Raw genomic sequence first — 26,788 nt, 5'->3', positions numbered from 1 at the left:
GTCCAGCTTCCTGACCACTCCATGGGTTGACAAAAGTTAAAGCCCATTATTAAGAGCATTGTTCAAATGCCTCTTTTTAAAGCACTGACAGGCACAGGGCATTGACCACCACTTTGGGAAGCCTGTTTAACTTTGACCACCCTCTTGGTAAGGAAATGTTTCCTAATGTCCATTCTGAACCTCCCCTGATGCAGCTTTGAACCGTTCACACCTTTACTCTAGCTGGACCCAAGGGAGAAGAGACCAGCACTTCCCTCTCCTTCTCCTCTTCTCAGGAAGCCATCGAGAGCAGTGAGGTCACCTGTCAGCCTCCTTCTCTCCAAGAGGAGCCAAGCCCAGAATCCTCAGTCACTCCTCATGGTACTGTTTCCAGCCCTTCAACCAGTTCTGTTTCCTCCCCATGACCATTCAAGGACCTTCCCATCCTTCTCAAACTCTGGGGCCCTGCACAGCACAGAGGACTCAGGGTGAGGCTGCACCACGGCTGCATCCAGCAGGATGATCCCGATCCCAGCTGGTGCTGCCGTGTCTGATGCAGCCGGGATGGGGTTTGCCCTCCTGGTTGCCCGGGCACACACTGCTGACTCACACTGAGCTGCTGCCCACCAGCACCCCCAGATCCCTTGCTGCAGAGTTGCTCCCCAGCCACAGAATCATTTAGGTAGGAAAAGACCCTTAAGTTCATTGAGTCCAGTTGTAAAATGCTACGTTGCATAAAAAAAAAAATATTCTCAGCTCAAAGATCTGCTAAATTATGCAGGAATTTGAATCTTAAAGCTAAGGCATGCTTGTAGGTGTGACATGTTCCAGAGCTGAAGCTGTAGTCACTTTTTCAGGTTGGAGCTGCTGTGGTGATGCTCATTTGTAGATAGCTGCAAAGTAGCATTTTCATACTGCACTTGGTAATTAATGTAGAAAAGACAACCTCAGTGTGTAATGAAGTTTAAATGCATATTTTTTTTATATTAGGTTGAGGAATGGAGGGCAAAGTGAAAATGTAACACAAAATCAATAGTTTCAGGACTCAGACACTCCATCAAGAATGTGCAATAGGTGACCACCGTACCTTTATAATCTCTGTGGTTGAGACTGACAGATGTATCAGTATATACAGGATCTCAGTTGTTAAGCATTAAGAACTAAATGCTGAAATTCTAAACTTGGGGAAGCATTTGTTCTCCTGATTGAATTTTTCACATGTTTTGATTAGTGAAGAGTTTATTAATGTTAAACTCGATTACATTAATTTACAGAGATGTAGTGTTGGTACAATTGCTACTCACAAAGTATCAAGCTAATGATGTTTGCATAGCATCATGTGTGTGGCATCTGAAAATAAATTAATTCTGACTTCGGAATGTGAGCTATTTTGCCTGTGGAACAATGCAGCATCCACTATTATATTGTGGAAAGATTTAAATGGAAAAATGTGACAATCAGGCATGAATTGGTTATACACAGGAAAAAGGAAAGTAAAAGAAGAGAGGAGTCTTTGAAAATACAGTCTGATAAACATTCGGTAAGTAATTTTAAGTCCAAAAGAAGTGTAAGGGGAAGTTACCTTTGGGATTATATCAAGGCTGGATGAACACCCCAGCCTCCCAGCAGTTTTGGGTGAATCAGGGTGCTCTTATCCCAGCTCCAGAAAAGGGAAATTACAGAGCCAAAGTTTGTTCACTTCTACCCTCTTCCAGTGGCTGAAGTAGAAGACTGTCTATTAATTTTTAATTTTTGAGAACTTTAGAGGCCTTGATTGAAACTGGCATAGAATTTCCTATGGAGAAAAAGCTAATTTTCCTAATTTGGAAAAAACCAACAAACCTATTATGTGAAATTATGATGACACACCAAAATTATTTCGTGAATTCTAGATTCCTTAGCCAAGCTAGCCAGACCTCTGCCGCTGGAGCCAGATGACAAGCGGATAGCACTAATAATAGACTGCTGTCTCTAGAGAGTACAGACCAGCCCAGAAGCGGAGACACATACTTACTCATCCATTAACAGAAAGAAATGGTAAGACATAAAAATTATTAGGTTTTGCTGCAGATTTGAGGGAACACATGCTCCCCTGGTAGTAGCCACATCCCTGACCTGCCTCTTCATCCTGCTTCCACAGTCCCTGTCCTCCCAGGCCCTCCGCAAACTCCTCACACCAGCGCCTCACTTAACCTTAGGTGATAACCATGAGTGCCGAGCAGTTTTATTTTGTCACACACCAGTGCAAAGCCTGCAGTAGACACAGTATTTGGAGAGTATCAGGTACACTTCTAGTAGACTAGACTGATAAGTGCATTAAGGTGGAAATTACATTTAAAAACAAAGAGCTAGACAAATTCAGGCAGCGTTTCATGGGAACAGCCAAAAGTCTGTTCCAACGAGATTCTTGTCTGCTCAATAGCAAGACAATATGACAGCATCACAAGCAAGTGACTGCTCCTCCCAGTAGTGTTGTTGTTTAGGGTTTTAATTTATTTCTTTTCTAAAGAGAAATGAAGTATTAAAAAATTCCCAGGACTTACTTTCTGAAACATCTAAAAATTTCCTTGAAAGTAACAAAAAAAACGAGCAAAAATTATCTTTGGACTGTGAAAAATTTCATCTCCAATAAGCCCTATCAAAGAGAAGCTATGATAATAGTCTCTAATATTTGGAACTATTCACAAACTCTGCAACAATTACTTCATACTGCATCTGTAAAAAGTAGCAGAGAAACTAACAAAAGTTTCATAATGTCAGTTGTTTTTAAAGACATAATTTAGATGACGGCAAGTTTTTCAGATAGATGGAATATGCTAGTTTTTCCTTAAAACTGGAAAACTGACACTTCAGTATTATATATTCATATATACTTGATGTTTCTGTAGTTTTAGTAAAAGTGTTCTGCAAAAGACTTTGAGGATGAACACTTGTCATATAATTATGTAGCCAATTTATAACTGATGCTATGATCATTTCTAGCTGTTTTACAAAGCTCTCTGCTATCAGATATATAATCTCTGTGGTAACTGAGATAGAGAAGCCACCTTTGTTCTGTTTAAAAAATAGAAGAAAAAAGAAAAAAAAATAATGCCAGTACAGTTATTTTCACTTTTTCATTTGCTCATATTCTTCCAGAAATGATCACATTATTAATGGCATGGTCAGTTAAAACATTTTTAATTCAGAAAAAAAAAATTAATAATGACTTTTGACTTTATTTCTTTTTACAAAAACATTTTAACTTTTTAACCTCTAATAAAAACCCAGGAAGCACTTTGTAGAAAGCTTATATTCCCCTTCATTCAAGGAAAAGAAAAAAAAAAGAAAAAACAACCAAAATGAAAAGCTTAAGTCACTTCCATGGGATTTCATATTTTTATTTTAAATTAATCCTGTGTCCCTCTTTTAACCTCCCCTTCCCTTTGGATTTTTATAACTGGCAATTTTCAACCATGCTTTCACAGTCTTTTCTCTCAGGACTTTACTTCCTACCTGTCTTCCTGGCATACATATAAAATTATGTCAATGGATTTAAATCAACGGAACAATAATAAAAAATTCCTATTTGTGCATAAAATCTGCTTCTGTAGGTAAATCATGATGCATTACTGTCTACCTGAAAACTTAAAGTGTTTTTTAAAAGAAACAATTACCATATTGAGCTTATCCCTCGTGGCATTTACAGAGTTGGGTGAAGATGACACTAGACAAGGTCAGAGCAGCTGGTGGGAGGTGGTGGTGCAGGGTGAGAAGTGACCCCAATTCCCAGACCAGTCCCCTTGGTGAGGCCAGACATCCCTTCCCACTCCTCCCTCAGCATTGCTGCCATCAAAGTTCTTTGCTCCTTCTCCTGCATGGCTTTCCCATCTTCCCTGGTAGCCAACATGATCTCTTAGCTCTTCCCTGCCAGTCACATCCCTCCTTTGCTGAAGCCCAGCCACCCAGGTGGAGCCATCTGATCCTCTGCACTGAACTCAAGGCACGAGCAGCCCCATTGCTGAGCCCTCTCTGAGCTGCCCAGGATGGCCCCTGCCAGTTTCACTTGATGCCTGATACAGCAGCAATTATAATGACATTTTCAGCTGGTGGGATCTTCTAAGACCGTTTTGGAGCTGACCTATGTGTACTCACTCAGGGTGGCATGGCAGGATGAGGAAGGATAACAGCTAAGAATTTTGCTTTCCTCTGTCAGCAGAGGGAATAGGGAGCTGCTTGTTAGAGGCTCTTCAGAGTCTGTGGGCCCTCTGCTCACTTTCCTTGGAGATGTCAGAGAAAGACAATTTATTAGACAGCCATAACACACTGAGGGGGATAACATGCCTTTAAAAAAAGGGGTGGGGAAGAAAACTCATAATGGTTTCTTTGGTGAGTGAGAAGCTGGAATGCTGCATAGCCAGGTTCGTGTTCCCATATGTTGAAATTAGTTTTCTGAAGGTTTTTCTTTTCAAATTTTCAGCAACCGTGGTTGTAACAGACATGTTTCTGTTAAAAATATCTGACACTCAGCAAAACTCAGCCTTCCTTGGATTGCCAGCTGACCCATGTGATTTCAAGGTTTCATCTCAACCTGCTAACGCCTATGAAAGCAGAGGGAGAATTTACAAAAATGTCCTTTGAGTAAACTGAAAGAGAGAGTTTGTAGACAGAAGTTAGAATGTTGTTGGCAGAATATTAGATCATCTATTTGAAGTTACATGTGTTAATCAAGAGGATTGTGGCTGGTTGTATAGCTAGGGACAACCCTCTGTTTCTTACAGAAATTCAGAACATTGACATCCTTGTTTAGTTTTGCTTCCTTGTCTGTTTTACCCAGGTTATTGTAGTAAAAGCAATCCTGCCACCTATGTCTATGCTTCTGTATGTGCTGTACTTGGGAACGGCAGCATTTTTGGTACACTGAAAACTTCTCTAAAGATGCAAAATGACAATAAATACCTGAATGAATATGATACCAAGCAGCATTCAGAGTTGTGCAATGAGCAACCTGGCACAGTTTAATGTGTTTGTTCCTTGTAAATGTTTGCCTGTAAGGGCTGTTTTTCATGGTATAGGAGTGATGGAGGATGAATGTGTGAAAGAAAGGAAGGCAGCACCATTTTCTGTTGGTTTTATCCACCTAAATAATTGATTGTGGTATCTTTTATCAAGGACATAGCTCAGCTAAGAGTGCTGACGCCCACTTAAGGCAATGCCTACTGAGGAGGCCAATTTCGGTCCTGATTCAGTGAAGACCTATGGTTAAACCCTACTGATGTTCTCTCCCTTTCTTGTTTTTAAATGATTTTAAAATATTTTGTAGCAAAAGAATCCTCCTTCCACAGTAACATTAGAATATATGTTTAAAACATTATTTGGACTATGTTTTGGAGACGGACTTTGGAGACTGAGTTCTGTGTTTAAAAATGCTGATTTTATAATCATTCTTGGCAATATTTTCAATATCCTTAATATTAGGTTGTTGTAAAGTTTACAAGTTTCTCTTTGACAAACAATGTCTTTAGTTTCTCACAAACACTAAGCCCATTGGTAGCTGTGTTTCTACTAATGACATTTCAGTTAGTTGCTTTTTCTATTAGCAGGCTTAAAATGCTGTCTCAGGTCCAATGAGTAATATGAACAAATCCATAATCTAATAGAATCAGTAGAATAAATATCAACTGTTATTTTTTACTGGTCTTAGGCATTGAATATGGATTTTTCAGTTCACATTGTACTTTTTTAGTAACTAGTAGGTAAATATTCAAATCAAATGCAACACAACTGTTCAGTAATTGGAACTTTCAGTAAATTCTTTTAGGGGTTTTGCGAGGTACTACTTCTCAGATAAAAAACAAGAAATATTTGTCCATGTAGGATGCTAAATGTAAGGGAATCTTGCTTTTTGAGTCTGTTGTTACACTCAGTAAGCATCTGGTAGCAAAAGTCACGGGCCATATGCATTGTGAGTGTAAATTGTCATAGGTCCATTAACTTCAAGTGAGCTATGACTATTTATACAAATTCCCCTGCCTGTTAGTTATTTATTTTTTAACACTAGACTCTCTTTTTTGATAATATTTCTTACATTCCTTTAGTGCAAAGGAAAAGTTTTACTCTCATATTGTAGTATTCTAAGTCTCTCTTTGAGGAGTTAAGTACATCAGTGTGGATTTCCTGGTATCCCAGGAGCACTGATCTTTAGACGCAGTTGAAGATGTGCAAACAATGATTTTAAGTGCCGGAAAGGTGGGTTATTTGCAGAAACCTTTGGTCAGAGGATGAAACTGTTTGTTCAGAGAATGGATACAGGTAGGGCAGGAAGCCTGTGCCCTTCTCCTGTGGTGTGGGTGCAGGGTAGCCTCCATCCATCTGGGGCTTGATGCAGCAGTCGAGTTGTCCCTGCCACCATTTAGTTTGTTGGCTTCAGCAGGAAGGACACAGATGTGCATGTGTGGAATTTTGGGTGTTTTATGGTTTGTAGGTTTGGGGTTTTTTTGAGGTTTTCCTGTACACCTGGGTTTTGGAAGCTACGCTAGAACCAACAACCTATTTGTGTGTGTTACTGAATTTCTGCCCTGTGTTATGGGTGATGTCAGAAGAACCTGGCATTAACCCAGCCCTTCAATGGATAGTAAGAGTTCAAACCATACTTGTAAAAAAAATTATGTTCTTTTCCTCCATCAAATATTTATACCCCAATTCTGTTGCCTTGAATGTCAGTGGTAAAACTTCCATTGATGGTCTGTGCACAATGGGCGGCCTGTGAAAAGGAGCAATTTTAAAGCCCATTGTAACTATTACGTTAAAAGACAACCTTTCTTGAAAAATTTTACTTCATGGTGAAACAAGAAATTGAGTGTTTTATTTGATATTTTCTCTGAAGGCAAATATACAAACCTGGCCAGAAGGTACCAAGTATTTTTCTATGGTAACATTAATATATATGCACTATGTTTTTGACAGGAAGCAAATCTTACAGATGTGATATGGCATATGACAAGGGTAGTATGTTTCTCTTCTCTCAGATCTCATCTGTGGCCTGTTGAGGAAGGGAATATTTGGGGATGTTAGTCATTTTAACCACTGAAAAGTGATCCTCATGTGAATAGATTTTGCTCCCCAGCACTATGATATGATACAATACATGTCAAGAGTAAGGGTAACAAATTACAAGGACTGTAGTGCAAGATTAGAAAAGGTCCTGATTCTGAGATTAAGTATAAACAAACAATGAAAAAAAAAATATTATAAAAACCCCAGGAATACCTGATTTTTTTACTGTAGCCCTTTATAGTGCCCTTCACACAATTCAAAGAGATTTGCTTCTCTTTGGTTAAGCAAAAACCCTTTATTCCTTTATTCTTTTTGTATTGCAGGTCATTTAACTTGTGTGCTTTATGTTTATGAAGTAGCCACACACTGGGCTAAGTAAAGTCAGAATCTGAAACATGATGCCTGTCCTTTTCCCTCTTATCTTACTGTCCATCATAATCATTCTCTTTATATAGCTTCTGACATTAGTTATCAAGTTGTAACTATCAAAAATCCTGAGACTTCCCGACAAGATGAGCAACTGTATACCAAATGTTGTATTTCTCTGTGAGTAGCAAATAGGCTGACATAAATAATTGGTCCTTTCCTTCATCTCCCACAGTCTGTGGTTTTCTCTGCATTTGTCTTTGCTTTGCCGTTCCACTTGGAATGTTAGGGGGAGGTCTAGCATTCCCAGTATTTAACAGTTCTTAATTAAAAGCTAGTTAATCCGTGGACAACATGAAAGAGGTTCAAAGCTTCAGGTTTCTTATTTGTTGTGGGAAAATTTATAGGAAATTTTAATTGCATTTGGTTTGCTTGTGGGAAACTTCTGTAACAAAGTTTCTGCTACCTTTTAAAAGCTGACCTCTGGAATATTGTGTTATAGTGTATGAACTGGCTTAGTGTTGTTTACTTTGGTAAAGTGTAGGCTGAGAATGTGTCTGTCCATATAACTGCTAGGGTAGGTTGGTAGGTTATTATTAAATTAGATTTTTTTTTTCAATGTATTAAGTTGAAAAACTTTTTTTTTTTCTGAGTTTTCTGGAGAATTTCTGAGTTTCTATGGCTCGTGCATGGTGTTTTGTCTCTCCTACTTTCAGGAAAATAGTTTTAACTTAGAAATTTCTGCTGTCTTTGTAAGTAAAACTTGTAGTATGCAATCAGAATAAAGGTGTCTCACTAGCAAATGAATATGTGGTACCTCTCAATTCTGCTTTCATAATTCACTTCGTGAATCCTTGCTAAAAACTGTTAGAGCTTCATGTGTTTTCTCTATTTCTGAGTAAAACCACAAGGTCTGCACTTACTGTGCTTTCAGGGGCACCAAATGCATGCTGAAAACACTCCTCAGGTGCTTCAGAAGGTGATTTTAGTACTAAACAGCATTTTCATGGTTGCCTCTTTTTTTACTGTGACTTTTTTTTTCATATGCCCTCCAGTCTGTTCAGGAGTGACAGTTGCAAACAATAGATGGTATTACATAGATAGCATATAGTGTATTGTGCCGAGACTTATTCTTTCAGCATTTCAAATTTTCCATGAAGAAAAGCCTCTTTGTTTCCAATGTATTTCCTTCTGTAGTATTTTTTTTTGTGTCCTTTCTGTGTCATATGTGAAATTAAAGTAATGCCTAATGAGAGGGTGGGGGTAGTGATGTCTACTATGTTTTTTTCTAGTCACCTAGAAATATATTTCTGGAGCAGACAGCTACCTTATGGAAGAGCTGCATGATCTCCATCTAGAGAGTTTTCTATTCATCATGCTACATTTTATTCCTCTTCAGAGGCACCTCATTATTCCAGTTCTTCCTTTATAGACACAGATGTTCCTGGAAGTTATGATTTCTATCAGTGGGAGTCGCACTGTATGATTGAACCTGCATCTTTCTTCTACACTGCTTGCTTGGTTAATTCTCAATGTCATACAGACTTCTGCCCACAAACCTGAAAGCAGGCTGTATTTTATGAGGTGTTGGAGTGCATGAGTGATAAGGAACTTGTAAATGCTTATCAGCGCTTGGTTTGTCAAGATTTTTCCAGACGTGGTAAACCTGAACAAATTCCATGTTGTACATAAAAACAGTATCAGTATTTTTGTTTTATTTATGTATGCCTGAGGTAGAAGGTTCTTCTGCTTTTGCTTTTGATTAGAAAGCCTAGTTCTTAACTGAATTGTTCTGGCAGATCAGTTTGTGGGCCTGGTAAATTGATAACGCTGATCCTGAGCAATGGAAATTGGAGTTTTTGGAATAGAAAGTCTGTTTAGTCACATTCTTTACAATTTTATTTTTAAATCCAAACTCCGGTCAAACATATGATGAGTAGTTGGGAGGAGAGTTCACTCAGTAAAAGAATACTTCACCTCCATTTTAACTGAGTGCTGAGAAAATTCAGTTTCCAGGTGCACTGTTTTCGATTCAGCCTTCCTGTAAAGATGCAAAAAAAGACCAACATCTAGCATGTGCCTGACTATTTTGTAAAAAAAAATTAATTTAATAAAAATGGAAGAAAATCACTAGTGAGAAAAGTTAATGCTGTCTTGAAGTATGTGCAAACTAAAGAGCAAAGGTAAAAAGGTACCTGTTCTGGATAGCTTGTAAGATTTCTGCAAGTGGAACAAATGTAACTCTTCTGGGTTCCTTTTGTGGAGTCAGATTTCTGCTTTCACCAGGGTTCTTGATCAGAGCAGACATTATAGCTCCAGCAGCAGGAAATTGAAGAGTCAGTATTTCTGCCTATTTTCAGCAGCTTTTAATTATTTCTCTGATCAGCAACTGAATTGCTGGCATATGGTTTGGAGCATGATTCAAAGCCTCATGTGGTTCCAGGGGCTCCTGTTTGAACTGAGCATTATGCCACTCCTATGCGGTTTCTATCAGACTCTCCCCGGGCTGCTTTTTGTTGCAGATTTTTTGCCATGTCCCAAGTGTATATGTAGTTGAAGGACAGAGTAATCTATGAGGAGACTCTTAACTGCTGCCACTTCTGCAACTTTGTTGGAATCAGCTTTTTTCCTAAGAAGACTAACATAATTTTGTTCTCTCAATACTAGTACTAGTCAAACAGCATTCACTGAGTTTCCTGACCCGACAAAGATGCATGTAGAATAACAGCCCCGCTTCTGTCAGAGTAACTGACATCAGGTTACTGTTTACTTTTGCTTGTGTCCATGGTAATGGTCATATCCAGTTTAGTATAATCAGCAGTTGACTATAACATGGGAGAGGGGAGCATATGTGTGTATTTATAGTATCTAAGCTGTGTTTAAAAGTTCTTGACAGAAATAAATAAACGGAGCTAAGTTAGAGATCACACTGCTTTTGTCACCAAAACCATGCTGTTTGGATTGTGCTTCATTTTTTTTTTTTTTGGTACTGGCAAGAGAACCCTGAACTGAGACTTGAAGTGTGAGATACAGTTTCAGTAAGATACATTGCAGACTTTGTTCTGCAGGATAGGGGTATGAATTTACTCTTAAGAAAGAGGTCAAATGGAGGTTTCATATTCATTCAGCTCCTTTTGGGAATTGCTGACTTCCTACTGAGGTGGTCAAGGATCATAAAACAAGCACAGACAAAATGCTTTGATATTTTTGTCCCTTCAGGCATGGTGCAATTGTTGCAAAATTACAGGTTTTGTTGTAAGAATGAAAGAATGTCACTGCAGGGAGTAGTTGGTCCTAAGACTATAATGCCTGGCAGTTGCTACCTGAAAAAAGAGATTAGAAAATATTAAGAGAATAAAAGTAGGTATTTATTTGAAGGGCCTTCAAAAGTACACCCTGGGCAGTCAAAAGGCTCCACCCAAGATGGACCTCGGGTCACGGGTTCTTCATACTTTTATAAGTTTGGTTCATTTGCATATCAGGGTTAATTGTCCAATTATATTTTCAGTTAGTGATGCAATTACCCCAAGTTTGCCCCCCCTTCAGAGGCTTTTAGTTTGCACATTTTGGGGCCTGGTGTCCTTGTTGTGGAAACCTAGAGAGGTTTGTTATGTCTAACCAGGATGAGAGAACAGCAGGTAACAGGCCACAAGAAACTTCAGAGTTGCACACTAGGCAGTGCATTGAAAAATATAAAAGTTAAAACCTAAGGCATCAACTCCTCCTTCGCTTTATCCACCGTAATCAAAAACTTAGATATCTTTGCGGAAGCAGAACTTGTTTCAGAGTTTGTAGACAAAATGTTGCTTTATAAATACTTAACAATAATACTGTGATAGGAAATAAAGGCCATATCTGGATAATAACTGCATGATACACTTTGTATCCATGACTTATCAGGAGTCCTGTTAAGTCATTGTCTTTTTGGGAGGAAAAGGGGAGATGCAGCTTGAGTGGTGATTGGTGTTTCCACCTTTTGGCTACCGGTACAGTCAGTCCTGCCCAACTTTCCACTGCCAAAGAGTAAGAAATATTGGTAACATTTTCCTGAAGAGATGGGCTTTATCAGGGAGACACAGCAGAGGAAAAATGAGAAGGTTGCTAAGACAGAGTGAGGTATCATGTAAGAGGCTACAGTAGGCACAGGTAGTGTTGTCAGGCAGCTGTTGTCAGGCAGCAGGTTTCCATGCTGATTTCTCCCAGCTGAATTTGTGAGGTTTTACACGTAGTCACTGACAGTTTTATCCTGCTCATGTGGTACCTGAAGGAAGGCTGGAGGTATTTGTAAGAGTTTTGGGAACATGGGTGACCAAAACAGGTGTTGATATCCAAAGATGATGAAGTACAAAGTGCAGAGGAGTATTGAAGTAATACTTCAATAGTTGCTGGACTTTTGAACCATTTAGTTACAAAAGCTGATTAAGTTTTTAGATGTCCTACTCTAGAGACATGTTTTTTTGGATTATGTTTATACTTAATTTTGGTCCATCATGCAGTAAATGGCACGGTGTGAATCCATCAGGTTAGTGAATCCTAGCACAGAGGCTGTGCCATTCCAGAGGAAACACGTGGCATAATGGATATTTACTCTGAGAGTGCTCGCACTCTGAAGTCCCTTTTCAGTGCTGTGACAGTTATGATCTGCAGATCAGTTCTGTATTATTTACAGGGGCTTTGGGGATGAAGTGCTGAACCACTGAGCCTTTAGGCTAGGGCTTTCGTGCCAAAATATTTATGTTGATGTAAGGGAGTGAAAGGCCCAAAGGCTCATTGAATTGAAAACTGTATTAAAATATATGTTGAAAGAGAAATTTGGCACGGACTCTCACTAGAGAGAAGAGGAAAAGAGGTTATAGCCTTGATTACTCTTATTCTGTGTTTTAATTCAAGCTTGGCAAGATCTTTTCTGCTGTCCACTACAGGAAATGAAGAGCAGGAGACAGAAGTGGGAGAAGAGAACAAACTGCCTAATTTTATGGGGTACAGCTGGATGCCAAAAATGCATGGGGACATATAGCTAGATCTATGTTGCTGTCTCAGTCTAAATGGTTTTTAAGAGATTCATCTGTCAAATTCCATTATTAGTTTATTATTTTAAATTAATGTTGGGTTTTGTTTTCTTCTTTCTGTAATAAGCTATTCAAAGGGTCCCTCATTGATACTTCTAAGGTGAGAGAGAATTGGAGAAAAAAATGGGGGAAAAATGGACCTGGGGAATGGGACAATTTCAGATTTAGAGTATTTTGAGTTTTTCCACTTTTATAAGAATATGTTTTGTAAAAATCCATTGGCAGCAGAGAGACATCTGCATATAAAATCCTAACATGTCTTTTGCAGAGAAGATTACCATGAAGATGGGTTCTGTCAGCCATATAGGGGAATTGCGTGTGCACGAATCATTGGAAACAGAACCATTTATGTGGACTCCCTCCAGATGCAAGGGGAAATTGAAAACCGAATTACTGGTAAGCTTAAACATCTCTTTTGCAGGGAGAAAGAAACATTCATACAAGTATCCAATTCAGGTATAAACAGTGCTATCATCCTTCTAGCTTTGTCAGCCAATGATGAAGACATCTTTATATTAAGGTTTAGAGCGGGTGAGCCTGTTTCTGACTTGAGCAGTTAGAACAAATTTGGAGCAAGGAAGATGAGTATCTGTGGTAACGTGTAAAGCTTCTTCCACGTCCTTAACTAAAATGTCAGACTGCTGAATTTTTAACAGCTTCTGGTTTATACTGGAGCTTTTTGCATGATGGATTCAAAAATAAGATTTTGAATTTTTTAATGGATTTGTGATACAGTGAAAAAGTACTGATTTTTTATTTTCTTGAAAAAGTGTATGGTGTAAGGACACCATACACTTTTTCCCTTGGGCTTCTTTCCTTTTTGCATAATTCTGGCAGAGTCTGGATTTCACATTGATTTATATAAGACAAGAGTTGACCTTCCTGTGCTCTGTCTGTGCTTAATCTTTCCCTGAATACAGTTTGTGTGCAGTCACAAACATGCATCCAAAACCTTAATGACTTTTAGTGGGCTGGACATCAACATGGGTTTTCTTCACTGGATCTCAGTTAGCTGACATTAGCAGCTGTGACCCTGATGTACACAAAGTAGAGCAAGGAAATGAACCCATGGAATAGAGCAAACTGTTTGTCATAATATATAGCAAATTAACTCAGTCCAGCAGGAGCTGATTTGCATCTGGCCAGGCACAGCTCACTAATGGACTCTCCAACTTCAGCATAGCTAGTTGCCAAAAAGAGTTTAACTTCACTTGTCAGCTCTAACTCCCTAAAGACATTACCTTAAAGATTCATCGTTAAGCCAGAAATCCAGGTCCATTTTTTTATGTTCTTGAAAGGGTGACCGGATTCTGGGACTGGCAAAATCCAGGTGCTGACCTCTACTTATGGTATTACAACGCATTCTCCTCCCACCCTTCTCTTGTACTCCATTGTAATTCCAGCCTCTTTAACATTTTGTCATTAATTAATACATACTATTGATACATGTTTTTTCCCTAGCTACATAATCTCTGTCCTGTTTGGATGTTTTTCAGCAATATGGAAATGTTCAACTTTCTGAAATGATTAAATCTGTAACTCTGTGAATTAGGTTCATAATGTTCTTTTCAAAAACCAAAACCAAACCCAACAATTAAAAAACTGTAATATTATCCAGAAAATGTTAATTGATGGAGTTGTACTTGTTTCAGAAATACGGAACATGGGCATTGATTACCTGACTGCTGGTTTCCTAATGCTACCAATTATCAATCCAATTTCCGTGGCTAGGGTGATGGAACTCTCTGTTCTGGAGTTGAGGAGAATTTCTGATGAAAATGTTCTCTTTCAGGAAGACACTGAGAACCACCATATAGAAATGCCCAGCTCCTAGCTAAGCAGTAATGGCACTCTGTTAATAATACAGCATTTTCAGACTCTGTACTTTTGAACGTCATATGAAACATCTTATGCAAAGTTACCCCGAGGATTTCATAGCATTATTGGTTCTTTTAAGTCGTGTAAAACATGTAAAAGAAGTATCGCAGGACTGGGCGTTCTATACCCAAATGAGAGGGTATTTTTAAAATTGTAGTAACTTGTTAGGAAAAGGGAAAAAAACCCACCTGAATAATTGCTGCTGGGGTTTTGCTGAGTTTTGCCCATACCTCCTAAATGCAATTTTTAATGGTAGGTGTTAGTGTTCCGATGTGTGTGGGAAGTGAGGACACCTACTGTCCAACACCAGGAACATTTAGCAAGGTTACATCTTCCAGGAGTTTTCATTCTGGATTTCCATCTCCCTGATGTACTGATGTAAGAAGTACATATTTTTTGTCTGTGTGGCCCCTCATGCTGTTTGGTCCAGGCCATGTGATTAGGTGAGAATTGTGGCCTTTGATTAAAAAAAGAATGATATTTCCAGAGAAAAACTTTAGATGTGGCTTGGAACACTGAAAGGCCAACAATGAGTAGTGCCCAGACCTGATGCCTGACCTATGTATATGTGTTTGGCTAGCAAGCTCTCTGCTGTGCTGTTTTAATATCTGTTCAATAACTAAACTATAAATTCCTTAGATGCTACCACACAGTACTGCTGGCTCTTGCACCTTCCATCAAAATAAAGATATGATTGTAAATTGTGCACCCTTCTCTCATGATGATCTAAATTCTGTAATGCAATGCCTTTCGAAAACTTAGTGTGGAGTTTCAAACAAGCAAAAGTGACTACTTCAGTCCTTCAGTTTTATTTTTTCCCTGTTAGTCTTTGGGACAAGCCTATGTCACAACTATCTTCTGAGGCCTGATGGTCTGCTTGCATGCAGTGTTCCCAACATGACTGATAAAAGTTTATATTCCTGCATTAATATTTCTGAATTAAAATAAAAAAAGGTATAAACAGTCTAAAAGGCTGGATTTGGGGCTGCTTGTTGCATGTTTGATGTCTCAGGAAGAGACTCTAGCAGCAAGTGTCCACAGGAAACAGATGATTGAAAGGAGAGAGCTGGACAAAAGAGAAAGAATTTATTTTTAGGTTGCAAATAGACTGCTGAATGACATTTTCTCTTTTTTTACAGTGTGAGTTTATAGAACATGTAGTCTAGCAACTCACTCACAAATGATGCTTTCCTGGGGGAGTGAATGTTCCTGCATTTAAAGGTTGATTCAGCACTAAACACATCATGCAGACGAACATTTGTCTTTCCTTTGCAATGTGCAAGAAAACCTTGAGATAAATGTTAGTGTGTAGGTGCTGAGAGCTGAAGGGGAGAATTATGTTCCTAACTCATTATGACATTCATCTGAATGTTATCAGCATGCTGAGACTGATTACATTAATTTTCCCCAAAGCTGCTGCCTGTTAGGCTTCTTATGTCTCTTACAAGCCATGGCTCCCCAAATATTAATGGTACACTTCCTTTTGCCTGACAAGACTTGAAAAACACTTCATTTATTTATCAAAATGTCTAGAGGAGCAAGAAGTTAGGTGATCCTTGTTCAGATTTTATCTAATTAGGAACTCTGGAATTACATACCGGTATCCTGGCAGGTGTATCTTGCCTTTGCTCTTGATCCTTCCAAGTTAAAATTAGCCAATTGCCTGCAGTATGAGGAATGGCAATCACATGGATTACTTCCTGGGAACTGAGGTTCTACAAGCTCTGTACAGATGTCAAAGGGACCCTGGGATGCTGAGTTTTCTTCCTGCATTTGTCAGCTCTCCTTTACAGCAGAAATTACTTCATTTACTTGTTGCTCAGTAGGCGTTCAGACCCTCAAGGAAAAATATTAAAGGCAAATGACATGAAAATTAAGTTGTTTCTTGTGTTGTTCATGAACCAATACTTATCAGTACTTTTGTTCCTTCGCAGCTGCGTTCACCATGATTGGTACTTCGACGCATTTGTCTGACCAGTGCTCACAGTTCGCTATACCCTCCTTCTGCCACTTTGTGTTTCCCCTGTGCGATGAGCGCTCTCGGACCCCTAAGCCACGGGAGCTGTGCCGGGATGAATGTGAAGTTCTGGAGAATGATCTCTGTAGGCAGGAGTATAACATTGCTAGGTCAAACCCTCTCATCCTGATGCAGCTACAGTTGCCTAAGTGTGAGGACCTCCCACGACCTGACACCTTGGAAGCTGCCAACTGCATAAGAATTGGGATCCCTGTGGAGAGACTGAGCCGATGTAAGTCTGGATGTTTCATCACTGGGAAAAAGTACAGCTTGTTGCTTCCATGGAATGAGGCTGAGAGACAATGCCTCAGTCATTCTTTTTGTAAAGAAAGTGCTGAACAACTTGTTTTTACGTTGTTAATACTGTCCATAATCTTGCACTGTTGTAAGGTATAGTTGAGATGGCAAGGAAACCTAAAGAATGCTGCTTGTACCAAAGTATGTTATATCAACCACCCTGGGCCATAAAACTCTGTGTTTACATGGCTGATTTGATGCAGATTTGCAGTGTGTTGCCTCCACCTGTGGCTCAGTCCTTGCCTTTTTTGATGACCCTCCCCAAACATCTATTTAAGAGTTTTGTTTACCTGTCAAGAAACTTCAGATAGTTTCTTGAAGTTTCACTGGAAGATCTGTTAGGAAATGAATGAACCTAGTGTTCATTCTTTCTATGTGGAAATCCACAAGACTATTAATCCTGAAAACTGAACAATCCTGAAAACTGGGGCGCAGTTGTCTTTCTTTACCCACACAGGATGGGCAAAAACATTGATCTTGCTTCCATTAATTTTTATTTACACCCAGGAGTAGAAGGGTTGTTCTGTTGTCACTAATTATTTGCAGAGAGTCTTTCTGACTACTCCATTTCATAGCAATTAATCACAACCCCATACATTGTTTGACAAGAAAACTCCAAGAGACCACAGATGTTTAAAGTTCAAAATGTGATAAGATTATTCTGAATATCCGCTGTCTGAATCCACAGTTAGGAGCAGGAGCCATGCCATGAAAGTCTAGCTCTGCACTTCTATGTTAATTATGTAGTGTATCTGAGAAGCAGAAGTAACCGAGAATACAATGACAGAGACAATTCAGCCAGGGAAGAGGTATCAAGCAAAAGGCATGAGCACAAAACCAGTAAAAAGTCTGGTGAAGGTTGTCCATGATCCTTAGAGCCAGTGGTGCTGCTGCTGATGGAACACCTGTAACTTGAATATTTGTGGAATTTGAGAGAGCTGGATTCCTGAGGGCTGCAGAGGGGAGTACAGAAAAATGGAGAAAGTAATATTGCAAAAATGCAGGAAAACGCATGATTCAGCTCAGATGATGCATATAGAAGACAAGCACTCAAAAAGTATGGAGAAAGGATAGCAGCAAAACAAAGAATAAAGATATGAGTCCAGCAGATAAGAAAATGATGCTTCTAAGGACAAGAAAAGCCTGAATTCTCTCTTTCTAAAGATGAAAATAAGGAAAAATAGGCAAGAAGCATTAGAAAATACAGCACTAATTTCTATAGCAAGTGAGCAGTGTGAAGAAGATGGGAAGATTATGAGAAATAAAAGTTTCCATTGTTGACATCTGAGGACTTTTCCTGAAGGGAAACTCATATCTCTAATTTAGTTTAACTTATGATGTTCTGTATCTAAAGGTCCATACATGCTCCTTAGTCTCAATTTGAATTCAGAATTGCAAGTACTCATGTGTGTACCATAGAGCTGAGGCATTCCAGGACAGAATCCAGAAATAAATGGGTGTAAATGCACAGATACCCACAGAACTGAAATTTCAAAACAAACAGCTTTCATTAAGTCTTGAAGTACCCAAATTTAAGTACTTTTTTGCATACATGTTCTGTGGACTTTAACTGTTTTGGTCTTGGTGTCCCTTGATTGTTTTGTTTTTCCCAACATTTTCCCAAACCTTGTGTTTTAGATCATCAGTGCTACAACGGTTCTGGAGCTGACTACAGAGGGACTGTCAGCGTTACCAAGTCTGGCCATACTTGCCAGCTCTGGGACTCACAGAGTCCCCACAACCATGATCTGACAAGCGCACAGTTTCCAGAGCTAGGTGGAGGACATGCGTATTGTCGAAATCCTGGAGGTCAAATGGATGGTCCCTGGTGTTTTACAAAGAATAAAAACGTACGCATGGAACTGTGTGACATACCTTCTTGTAGTATGTATTACCTTTCTTTTTTCCCCTACTACTGTCCCAAATCCTGGGTAATTTTGTATGTTCCTGATTATTACAAGTACAATTCATTTAAGAGGTTTCTGCTTTTAAATGTTTAACTTGCAGCAACTTTGTTTTGTATTGTAATTGTTTAATGCTTTCTGGAGATCAGAGCTTTTGAGATACTGTGACACTTTTCTATTATATATTGGAGGCTTAGTCTGAGGTAATAATTAATGATAATGCTGAAGTTTGTATTTTGACCTGTCAAATGACAGATTGCATATGCAAATCACCTGTATGTGTTTGGTTTGCTCATGCTGCTCAAGGGTACATTGCTCTTGCTCTGTATGACATCTTGCAGGCAGCAAGAATTTTCAAATCCTATAGAGGGAGATATAGCACCATGCGTGGTTGGAAAGAAACCATTTGAAGTGCAGAAACACAGCAGTTTGAAGGTCATATAGCAGATGATCTTATCAGAAAAGTGCTGTACTAGCTGCTAGTGGCTCTGTACTGCACAACTGTTTGCAAAAATAAAAAGTACAACTCTCATAGCTTAGTACTGTTCTTAGTACATTTTTCCTGTACTGGTACAGACTGCACACATTAACAATGGTCTTTGGAAAGACTGTCCTTGGATATGACAGTTAATACTGTGCTTCATTAGGAAGAAAAGCATGTTTCCTGAAGCAAGATACCTATGTGTCATGGAAACCATAAAAGTGGATTACGTGGATCTCTAAAACTGCTCAGAACTAATATGAGATTTCTTAGTTACTTCACTTTTTTGCAGTAACATGATTTGACATTTGTAATAAATTTCTACATTGCATGTACCAAAGGGTGAAGATAACACTGGGATGTGGTTGTGGTGGAAGCAGTTGCCACAAATAGCAAAACCACAGGTTACAGAAAACATCCCAGGCAGTTCAGCAAACATTTTGGACATCACTATGCTTTTCTAGAGTCTCTAGGTATTAAGTGAAAAAGTATTTTAGGAAGGTTCCAGAACTAAGTGTATTGATGGCCCTTTCATGTCTGCCTCACTGTACTATAAAAGGTCTGCCATTCTATTAAGTACAGAACAATTAATATCTCTACCAACAAGAAGTGAAATTTATTTTATTCTGGGCAGAAGTAGCACTGGAGGTAAAAAATGGGCCAGGTGTTGATGAAATGGCTGAAGCTATGAGAGTGGGTCAGACTGCGTTGTTGTGCTGGGTCATATTGAGTTCACTGGTTCATATACTGTGATAGATACTGCTCACTTGTTTTTTATACCCTGAACAGGACAATGGAATGATACTCTGGTCTGTGTTCTGCAGTTTCCTCAATGGGACGCCTCAAAAATAAAGTAAAATTAACCACATGCTGTTACAGGCCACACTTTAAATGTGGGGCTCCTAGTTTATCTTCATGTTGCTAATTGCTATGTCTATTCAAACATTTTTGAAATATGTGATAGAAAATTACAAAGAAGGGGGAGAGGGTAATGTGACTTCTGTTTTCAGGGTATAGTTTCTCTTTGTTTAAAATATGGTATAAATAATCATAATAATTTGCTTTACTATCAAATACCTTAAAAATACTTATTGTAAGCAATGAGCATTTCTGTGCTTGACAGGTCCACGTGACAACAGCAAAATGGGAATCCTCTACATCCTTGTTCCCAGCATAGCCATCCCCCTGGTGATAGCCTGCCTTTTTTTCCTGGTCTGCATGTGCAGAAACAAGCAGAAGGCATCTGCTGCTACACCACAGCGCCGCCAGCTGATGGCATCTCCCAGCCAAGACATGGAAATGCCGCTCATTAATCAACACAAACAGGTATTTCTTACACAATTTGCTTAGGCCCACATATTTCCAAAGTGCCATGATTTTCAGCGTCTCAGGTTGTCTGTGACTGAATCAAGCCATGCTGTTGGGGACCTAGTTTTCATACTGTGCAGGCCACCTACTTCAGGGAAAACCAGGTCTTGCACTTCGTAGCTGTATCTAGAAATCCTGGCCTGGGACAACAGCTTTCATTACACAGTATTTAATGTCATTTGTCTTTACCCATCAATCGCCATTCTGCCTGTTACCTGAGTGACTGGAAAAGTGGTTATTCCTGATCCAGTCTTCAGCCTACAGCTCATTTTTGCTCCTGGCAATCCTCTTTGTCTGTTTAAAGCATGATGCGTGGTGGGGTTTCTTGTTCTAATCCTTCAGCTCAAGACCTCTGGTGTTCTGACCCATAAGTGAATGGAGAGCTAAGATGGGGTGCAACATGTTTCCAAGGCATGTATCACAAAGGATGTTGAACAGAAAATGGCTTTGAACTCATGTCTACAGATGTCAGCTCCTGCCTAGGATTTTCTGGGTCAGCTGACTGATCTCTGCACTAAAATTGTGTTCAGAGCTAATGTTGAATTTTTAATCACAGCATTTACAAGATGCAACCTCTAAAAAACAATGCTTACTTTGGAACAATTGGCAACATCTGCTCAGGAAACTGTAGAATATTTAATGAATATTACCAGCTGTAACAAATTGCTTTGATTTTTTGTGTTAATGTGAATATTTAAAGGCTGCCTCTGAACTGTTCTAGAAATTTTCCAGCCCAGTCTACAGCCTGTTGGACACTAAAATCAGAGATTGTTCCCAAATCACCTGCTAAAACATCTTCCCAGCCTGTCCTGCTGCCTCATGCTGTGGTGCCCTGTGTGTGAAGCTGCACTTCACTTGGTCAGGGACTCCTCCATCCCATGCTGGTCAGGACAGACCCATTACATCACCATCACAAACTCCCTTGCTTCCCTTTCCAGCTGCAGGAGGAAGGTTCTGGGGATTTCTCACTCCTGGGTTTGCAACCTTTTCCTTCAAGTACCAGAGAGAAATTCCTTCTTCCTTCTGCTCCAATTCCACGCCCCTCTTTATTGAAGTGAAGATTCCTCAGCAGGGGTACTGTGCTGCCCATGGGCAGGAGCTCTTCCTGTGGAGCATCAGAGAAGAAAAGGCATTACCTGCTACTGCAGACCTGAAAGAGAGAGGTTTTGTTCCTTCTTCTGCTGGAAAGGATGTTTCAGTTCACTCTGAGACTGCCACCTCCTCAACCACCTTGCTTTTCTGACAGACCTCCACTGGGCAGTTCAGGGCTGGTCTGCAGGGAAAGTATAGATGCAGTTAACAGATGTCATTGCTTGACAGATTTCCTCTGAACCCCATATTCATTGAGCTTGCAGGAAATGTGGCCACTCCTTTGTAAAAATAATTATATCCATTATCCTGCAGTATAATTCAATTTATGCTTCTGGTAATAGTGTAACTGATTTCAAGGTTAACTGTGAAATCAATATACTGGTGTGAGCACACACAAAAAACCTGAAAAGTCATTTTGGCCCAATTTGTCTTCCATTTGGAGATCTAACCACTGGGAGATTTTCTTTAATAAGAGATTCTGTTGCTCAGAAAATATTGTGATTTTTTTTACTTACTGTCTTTACTTCATTTCAGGCTAAGCTTAAAGAAATTAATTTGTCCACTGTGCGGTTTATGGAGGAACTAGGAGAGGAGAGGTTTGGCAAAGTCTACAAGGGGCATCTCTTTGGTACAGCACCAGGTGAACAGACACAAGCCGTTGCCATTAAGACGCTTAAAGACAAAGCAGAACTGGCTCTTCGGGAAGAATTTAAACACGAGGCAATGATGAGATCACGATTACAGCACCCAAACATAGTTTGTTTGCTGGGAATAGTGACAAAGGAACAACCTATAAGTATGATATTTAGTTATTGTTCCCACAGTGATCTCCATGAGTTCTTGGTGATGAGATCTCCCCATTCAGATGTTGGCAGCACTGATGATGACAAGACAGTAAAATCCACCCTGGAACCAGCAGACTTTTTTCACATTGTGACTCAGATAGCTGCAGGAATGGAATACCTTTCTAGCCACCATGTTGTCCACAAGGACTTGGCAACTAGAAATATACTGGTGTTCGATAAACTGAATGTGAAAATATCTGATTTGGGCCTTTTCAGGGAAGTTTATGCTGCTGATTACTACAAACTGATGGGAAATTCCCTTCTTCCTATCCGGTGGATGTCCCCTGAGGCTATTATGTATGGCAAGTTTTCTATTGATTCGGATATATGGTCATATGGAGTTGTGCTGTGGGAAGTTTTCAGCTATGGCCTACAGCCTTACTGTGGTTATTCTAACCAGGATGTCATTGAGATGATCAGGAACCGACAGGTTTTGCCATGTCCTGATGACTGCCCCACATGGATATACACTTTGATGTTGGAGTGTTGGAATGAATTTCCCAACAGAAGACCAAGATTTAAGGATATACATAATAGACTAAGAACATGGGGAAACCTTTCTAATTACAACAGCTCAGCGCAAACTTCTGGGGCAAGCAACACCACACAAACAAGTTCTCTCAGCACAAGCCCTGTTAGTAATGTCAGCAATGCTAGATACATTGGACCAAAGCAGAAAACTCCAGCCTTCCCTCAACCTCAGTTCATACAAATGAAAGGCCAGATGAGGCCAATGGTCCCACCTCCTCAGCTCTACATTCCAGTCAATGGTTACCAGCCAATGCCTGCCTATGGTGCTTACTTGCCAAATTTTTATCCCGTCCAAATTCCAATGCAAATGGCTCCTCAGCAAATACCCCCCCAGATCATTCCCAAACCAGGCTCCCACCACAGCGGGAGTGGATCTACCAGCACAGGCTATGTAACAACAGCACCTTCCAATGCGTCGGTGGCCGACAGGGCTGCTCTGCTGTCAGAAGGCACGGATGACACACACAATGGAACGGAAGATATTGCCCAGAACCCTGTCCAGGAGGAGGAGGAAGAAGAGGGCTCTGTGCCTGAAACAGAATTGCTGGGTGATAATGACACACTTCAGATGGACGAAGCAGAAATTCAATCAGAAGCCTAAGGAATTTGGCCTCATTGCTAAGAATTCCACGTCACTTCCATGCATGGAGACGGTAGATCCTTAGGCTTAATAGAGTGATTTTGATCTGACTCAAAGAAACAAAACTAAAAAAAGCAACATCCATTTAAAGTGCAGCAGTAATGATATACCAGGTTTAATGACCATTGCTGCCATCAGATTTTTCAAATATGATGGTATAGAATTGCTGGGTTTAATCTTTTTACTGTCCTACAGTTCTTGAGAGAAGCTGCTTTTCAAATATGTACTGTTGCTGTGCAACATATTGCAGAGTAGCATTGCACATCATGTATATCATGATATGTGAGTGTAATGTTAGTGAATTATGCTTAAACCAATAACACAAAAAGGAATCCAGCTGGTTGCAGAACTGCTCTAAGCATAAAGAAGTGCCCTGGATGTGATGGACAGCTTAGTTTGTAGTATTTATCTCTTCGACAAAATGGACACAAGATTGTTGTTTGCTTTTTGAGTCAGAAAAACTAAGTTGAGAATAATGATCTGTGTTTGTATTACAATAACAAGAAAAGGGGGGAAACTGAACATAAAACTGGCTGTGCTGAGTAAGACCACAGGTCTGTCCAGTCCAGCAGCATGTCTTGAAAGACCGTCGATAATGTCTGCCCAGGGACAGACTGCAAGGGCAACTTCCCTTGTGGAATTTTCCCAGGGTATTTCCCCAGCCTCCAGCAATTTGTGGCTTAGGGTCTTCCCAAGCCTGAAGACGATTTTTTTTTCTTCTAAATAGCCCTTGATGGAATTTTCTATCGTGAATTTATCCAAATGATTTTGAGCTCACATAAAGTTAGAGTATCCACAAGAGCTTGTGGAATAACATGAGAGGAGAAAGGATGGTTTTCTTTCATCACTTCGGGTGGGTGACTGTGACAGAAGCTTCCCAATGAGATCATCTGACTGCATTTATGGATGAGAGTATTCCGTCTCTGCTGTGTATTTTCAGCAGCAAACAGCCTTAATACACTGTTAACCAAAAATGGGGATATTGTAGGGGATATTATAGGTGTGCACTAACTTAATAAATCCAACTTTAACTTCATATTGGTTATCAAGTATGGAAAAGGTCTCCACATGTATGTTCCTACATTGTAAAAGTGTTGGGTTTTGTGCGGGGTTATAGACTTACTTGATTTACCACAGTTACTGCTGGATTGCATGTGAAACCATGTTTTTTTTCCTGGCTTTTTAGCAAAAATTATCTTTGAACTTTAGAAGACCAAAATAAGCAATACTGTACAAGGTGCTGTTTTTGTGCTTCTATTTGCAGGATGAATCATGTACAGACGTTTAAATGTAATTTATGTTTTACTGCATTTTATATACATTTTTTCATTGAAATATTTGGACTTTTGAATGAATGACTTTATAACTTAACCATTTACAATATTCACATGTGGTGCAGTTTTATAGTATTGCTGTTTCATTTTGTTAAACATGCAGACAGGTCCATACATTTCATGACCCCTTTCTGTAATACAAGCAGTACACATTCTCATTGCAGCATTGTAGCCAACACACACTATAGCTATAAGCTGTACATCCAACATGGATTATTCAATAAAGTGATGCAAAAAGTATGATGAAGTATGTTATCCTACAGCTGCTGTTTTGTTATGGTACTTTGTGGAAATAGAAGTGGCCACAGTTGCTTAAGTTACAGGTTTCACACCTAAACTGCAACTTTCATTTTATTACATTGGGATTCACTTGTAAGTCGTGTATCGTTGTGATCCACACCCTGTGTTCAAGGTATGGCAGCATTACTTATTTCCAGCATTTCACCTGGACTTGGAAATGCACTGGTAGGAATAAAATATGAAAGCTTTATTACTTGTGTTAATATAATGCAGCTTTGGGTGCTTTTACTAAATAAAGGACAAATTAAAAAAAAAAAAGGTGAAATTTATTTACATGAAGTTCTTTGTTTTTTCTAGGTTTCTTGATTTCAGATAAATGAACTTGATAAATCAACTACATTGTCTTTCTTTGTTCCTTTGCTAAATTGCTTCAGAGTAGTGGAGAGTAAACGGTCCAGTTACACCACAGATTTGTCAGTGAGAGAAAAGATGTAGTAAGCGAATGAGCGGCAGTCAATGGAAGCTTCTGTACAGCACTGCCTGAAGTTCAGCCTGTTTCTAGTAATCAAAGAACATTACAACTTTGCATGCTTTGAGTACAGTTTGGGAAACTCCTAATTGTCTTCTTTAAGCCTCATAAATTCACTACAGACAGAAAACAAAAGGTCAGATTCCTATACATCCCCACTAATGTGGATGTGCTCTCAAAGTTATAGTTGAGGAGCAATACATAATTTTCTTAGGTCAGCCTTGGTAATACACATAGTACTGCAGAGGGGTATTCCCCCTCTGTGGATGTGGGTAAACTCATCTGAGCTGCCAGGATTGGAGCCATGACAGCATGCAAACACCTCCTTTGCACTTAAGGTGAGCATTGCTGCACAAGCACCACTGCCAACATGTTAGTGGCTACTGTAAGTCATATGGATTGGCAGTAACTTCTTGTTCTGCAGCTTCCCAGACTGCTCTTGCCTGTGATACCTGCTGGACAGTCCCACCTGGTGTCAGAGTCTGCCTTTCCTCCTCAGGACTTGGAAGCAAGGCCAAGGGAAATCAGGGAAGGGAGAGGAGGTAAGTGGATAGAACAAGGTGGTAAGGTGGCAATAATGAGGGAAAGGTTGGGGCTGGAGTCAGAAAAACCCAGCACAATACTTCTCAATTGGGCTTGCAAATGTACTTCTTCCTGCCAAGTCCAGCAAAGCTGGGACTTTTCTTGAGGGTGGAACAGTTTTTCTAAGCAGCAAATACATGTCTCAATGTCCAGGAAAGGGCAAGGTGCTTTTGAGAAGACTGTGGGGTGCTTCAAAGGTTTTCTCTTGCTTCTAGTACCCTTCTCTGTCTATATGATTTTCGTAAGAAGACTGGGTTTGACCTTAGAAAAAGTGGATTGAGCATTGACACTGTCCACAGCAGCCCACTGGTGAGGCAGGAAGGTCCCTGTTTGCAAAAGCATATAGGGTAGATGGGAGATGGATTTGCAATCACAGGGCAGGAAAACTGAGTAATGGTTCCTATACTGAATGGGGAAACTGCCTATAGATGTGTCACTAGCTCCAGTTTGACTCCTGCTCTGATATTGTCTGAGATCTGCATTATTGCTGGGTCTTTTCTTCTGTTGTACCCATTGAGACTATAGGGAAGACAAAGATGTAACCACTGCAGTATAGGCAGCTGTGTAAGAACAGAGGATTCACCCACAACGCTAGGTACAA

General features: G+C 39.7%; 1 protein-coding gene across 2 annotated transcripts in view; it reads left to right on the top strand.

The window, feature by feature from the left end:
• ROR2 (receptor tyrosine kinase like orphan receptor 2) overlaps positions 1–25,083 on the top strand; it is a 143,855-nt gene extending 118,772 nt beyond the window's left edge. For both annotated transcript variants that reach the window (XM_042023398.1, XM_042023397.1), the window contains exons 5-9: positions 12,718–12,845; positions 16,262–16,576; positions 18,280–18,525; positions 20,150–20,352; positions 22,021–25,083. In XM_042023398.1, coding sequence (XP_041879332.1) covers positions 12,718–12,845; positions 16,262–16,576; positions 18,280–18,525; positions 20,150–20,352; positions 22,021–23,463 — 2,335 coding nt within the window. In that variant the 3' untranslated portion in view covers positions 23,464–25,083. The remainder of the gene's footprint in view (positions 1–12,717; positions 12,846–16,261; positions 16,577–18,279; positions 18,526–20,149; positions 20,353–22,020) is intronic.
• Positions 25,084–26,788: the final 1,705 nt, after the last annotated feature.

The sequence above is a fragment of the Corvus kubaryi genome, unplaced genomic scaffold (assembly GCF_017639235.1).
Source record: "Corvus kubaryi isolate FWS band 111438036 unplaced genomic scaffold, C.kubaryi_AGA036_p1.0 37249, whole genome shotgun sequence".
NCBI classification, from domain to species: domain Eukaryota; kingdom Metazoa; phylum Chordata; class Aves; order Passeriformes; family Corvidae; genus Corvus; species Corvus kubaryi.
The sequence above is the reverse complement of the archived record's forward strand: the minus strand, read 5'-3'. Positions and strand labels throughout refer to the sequence as shown.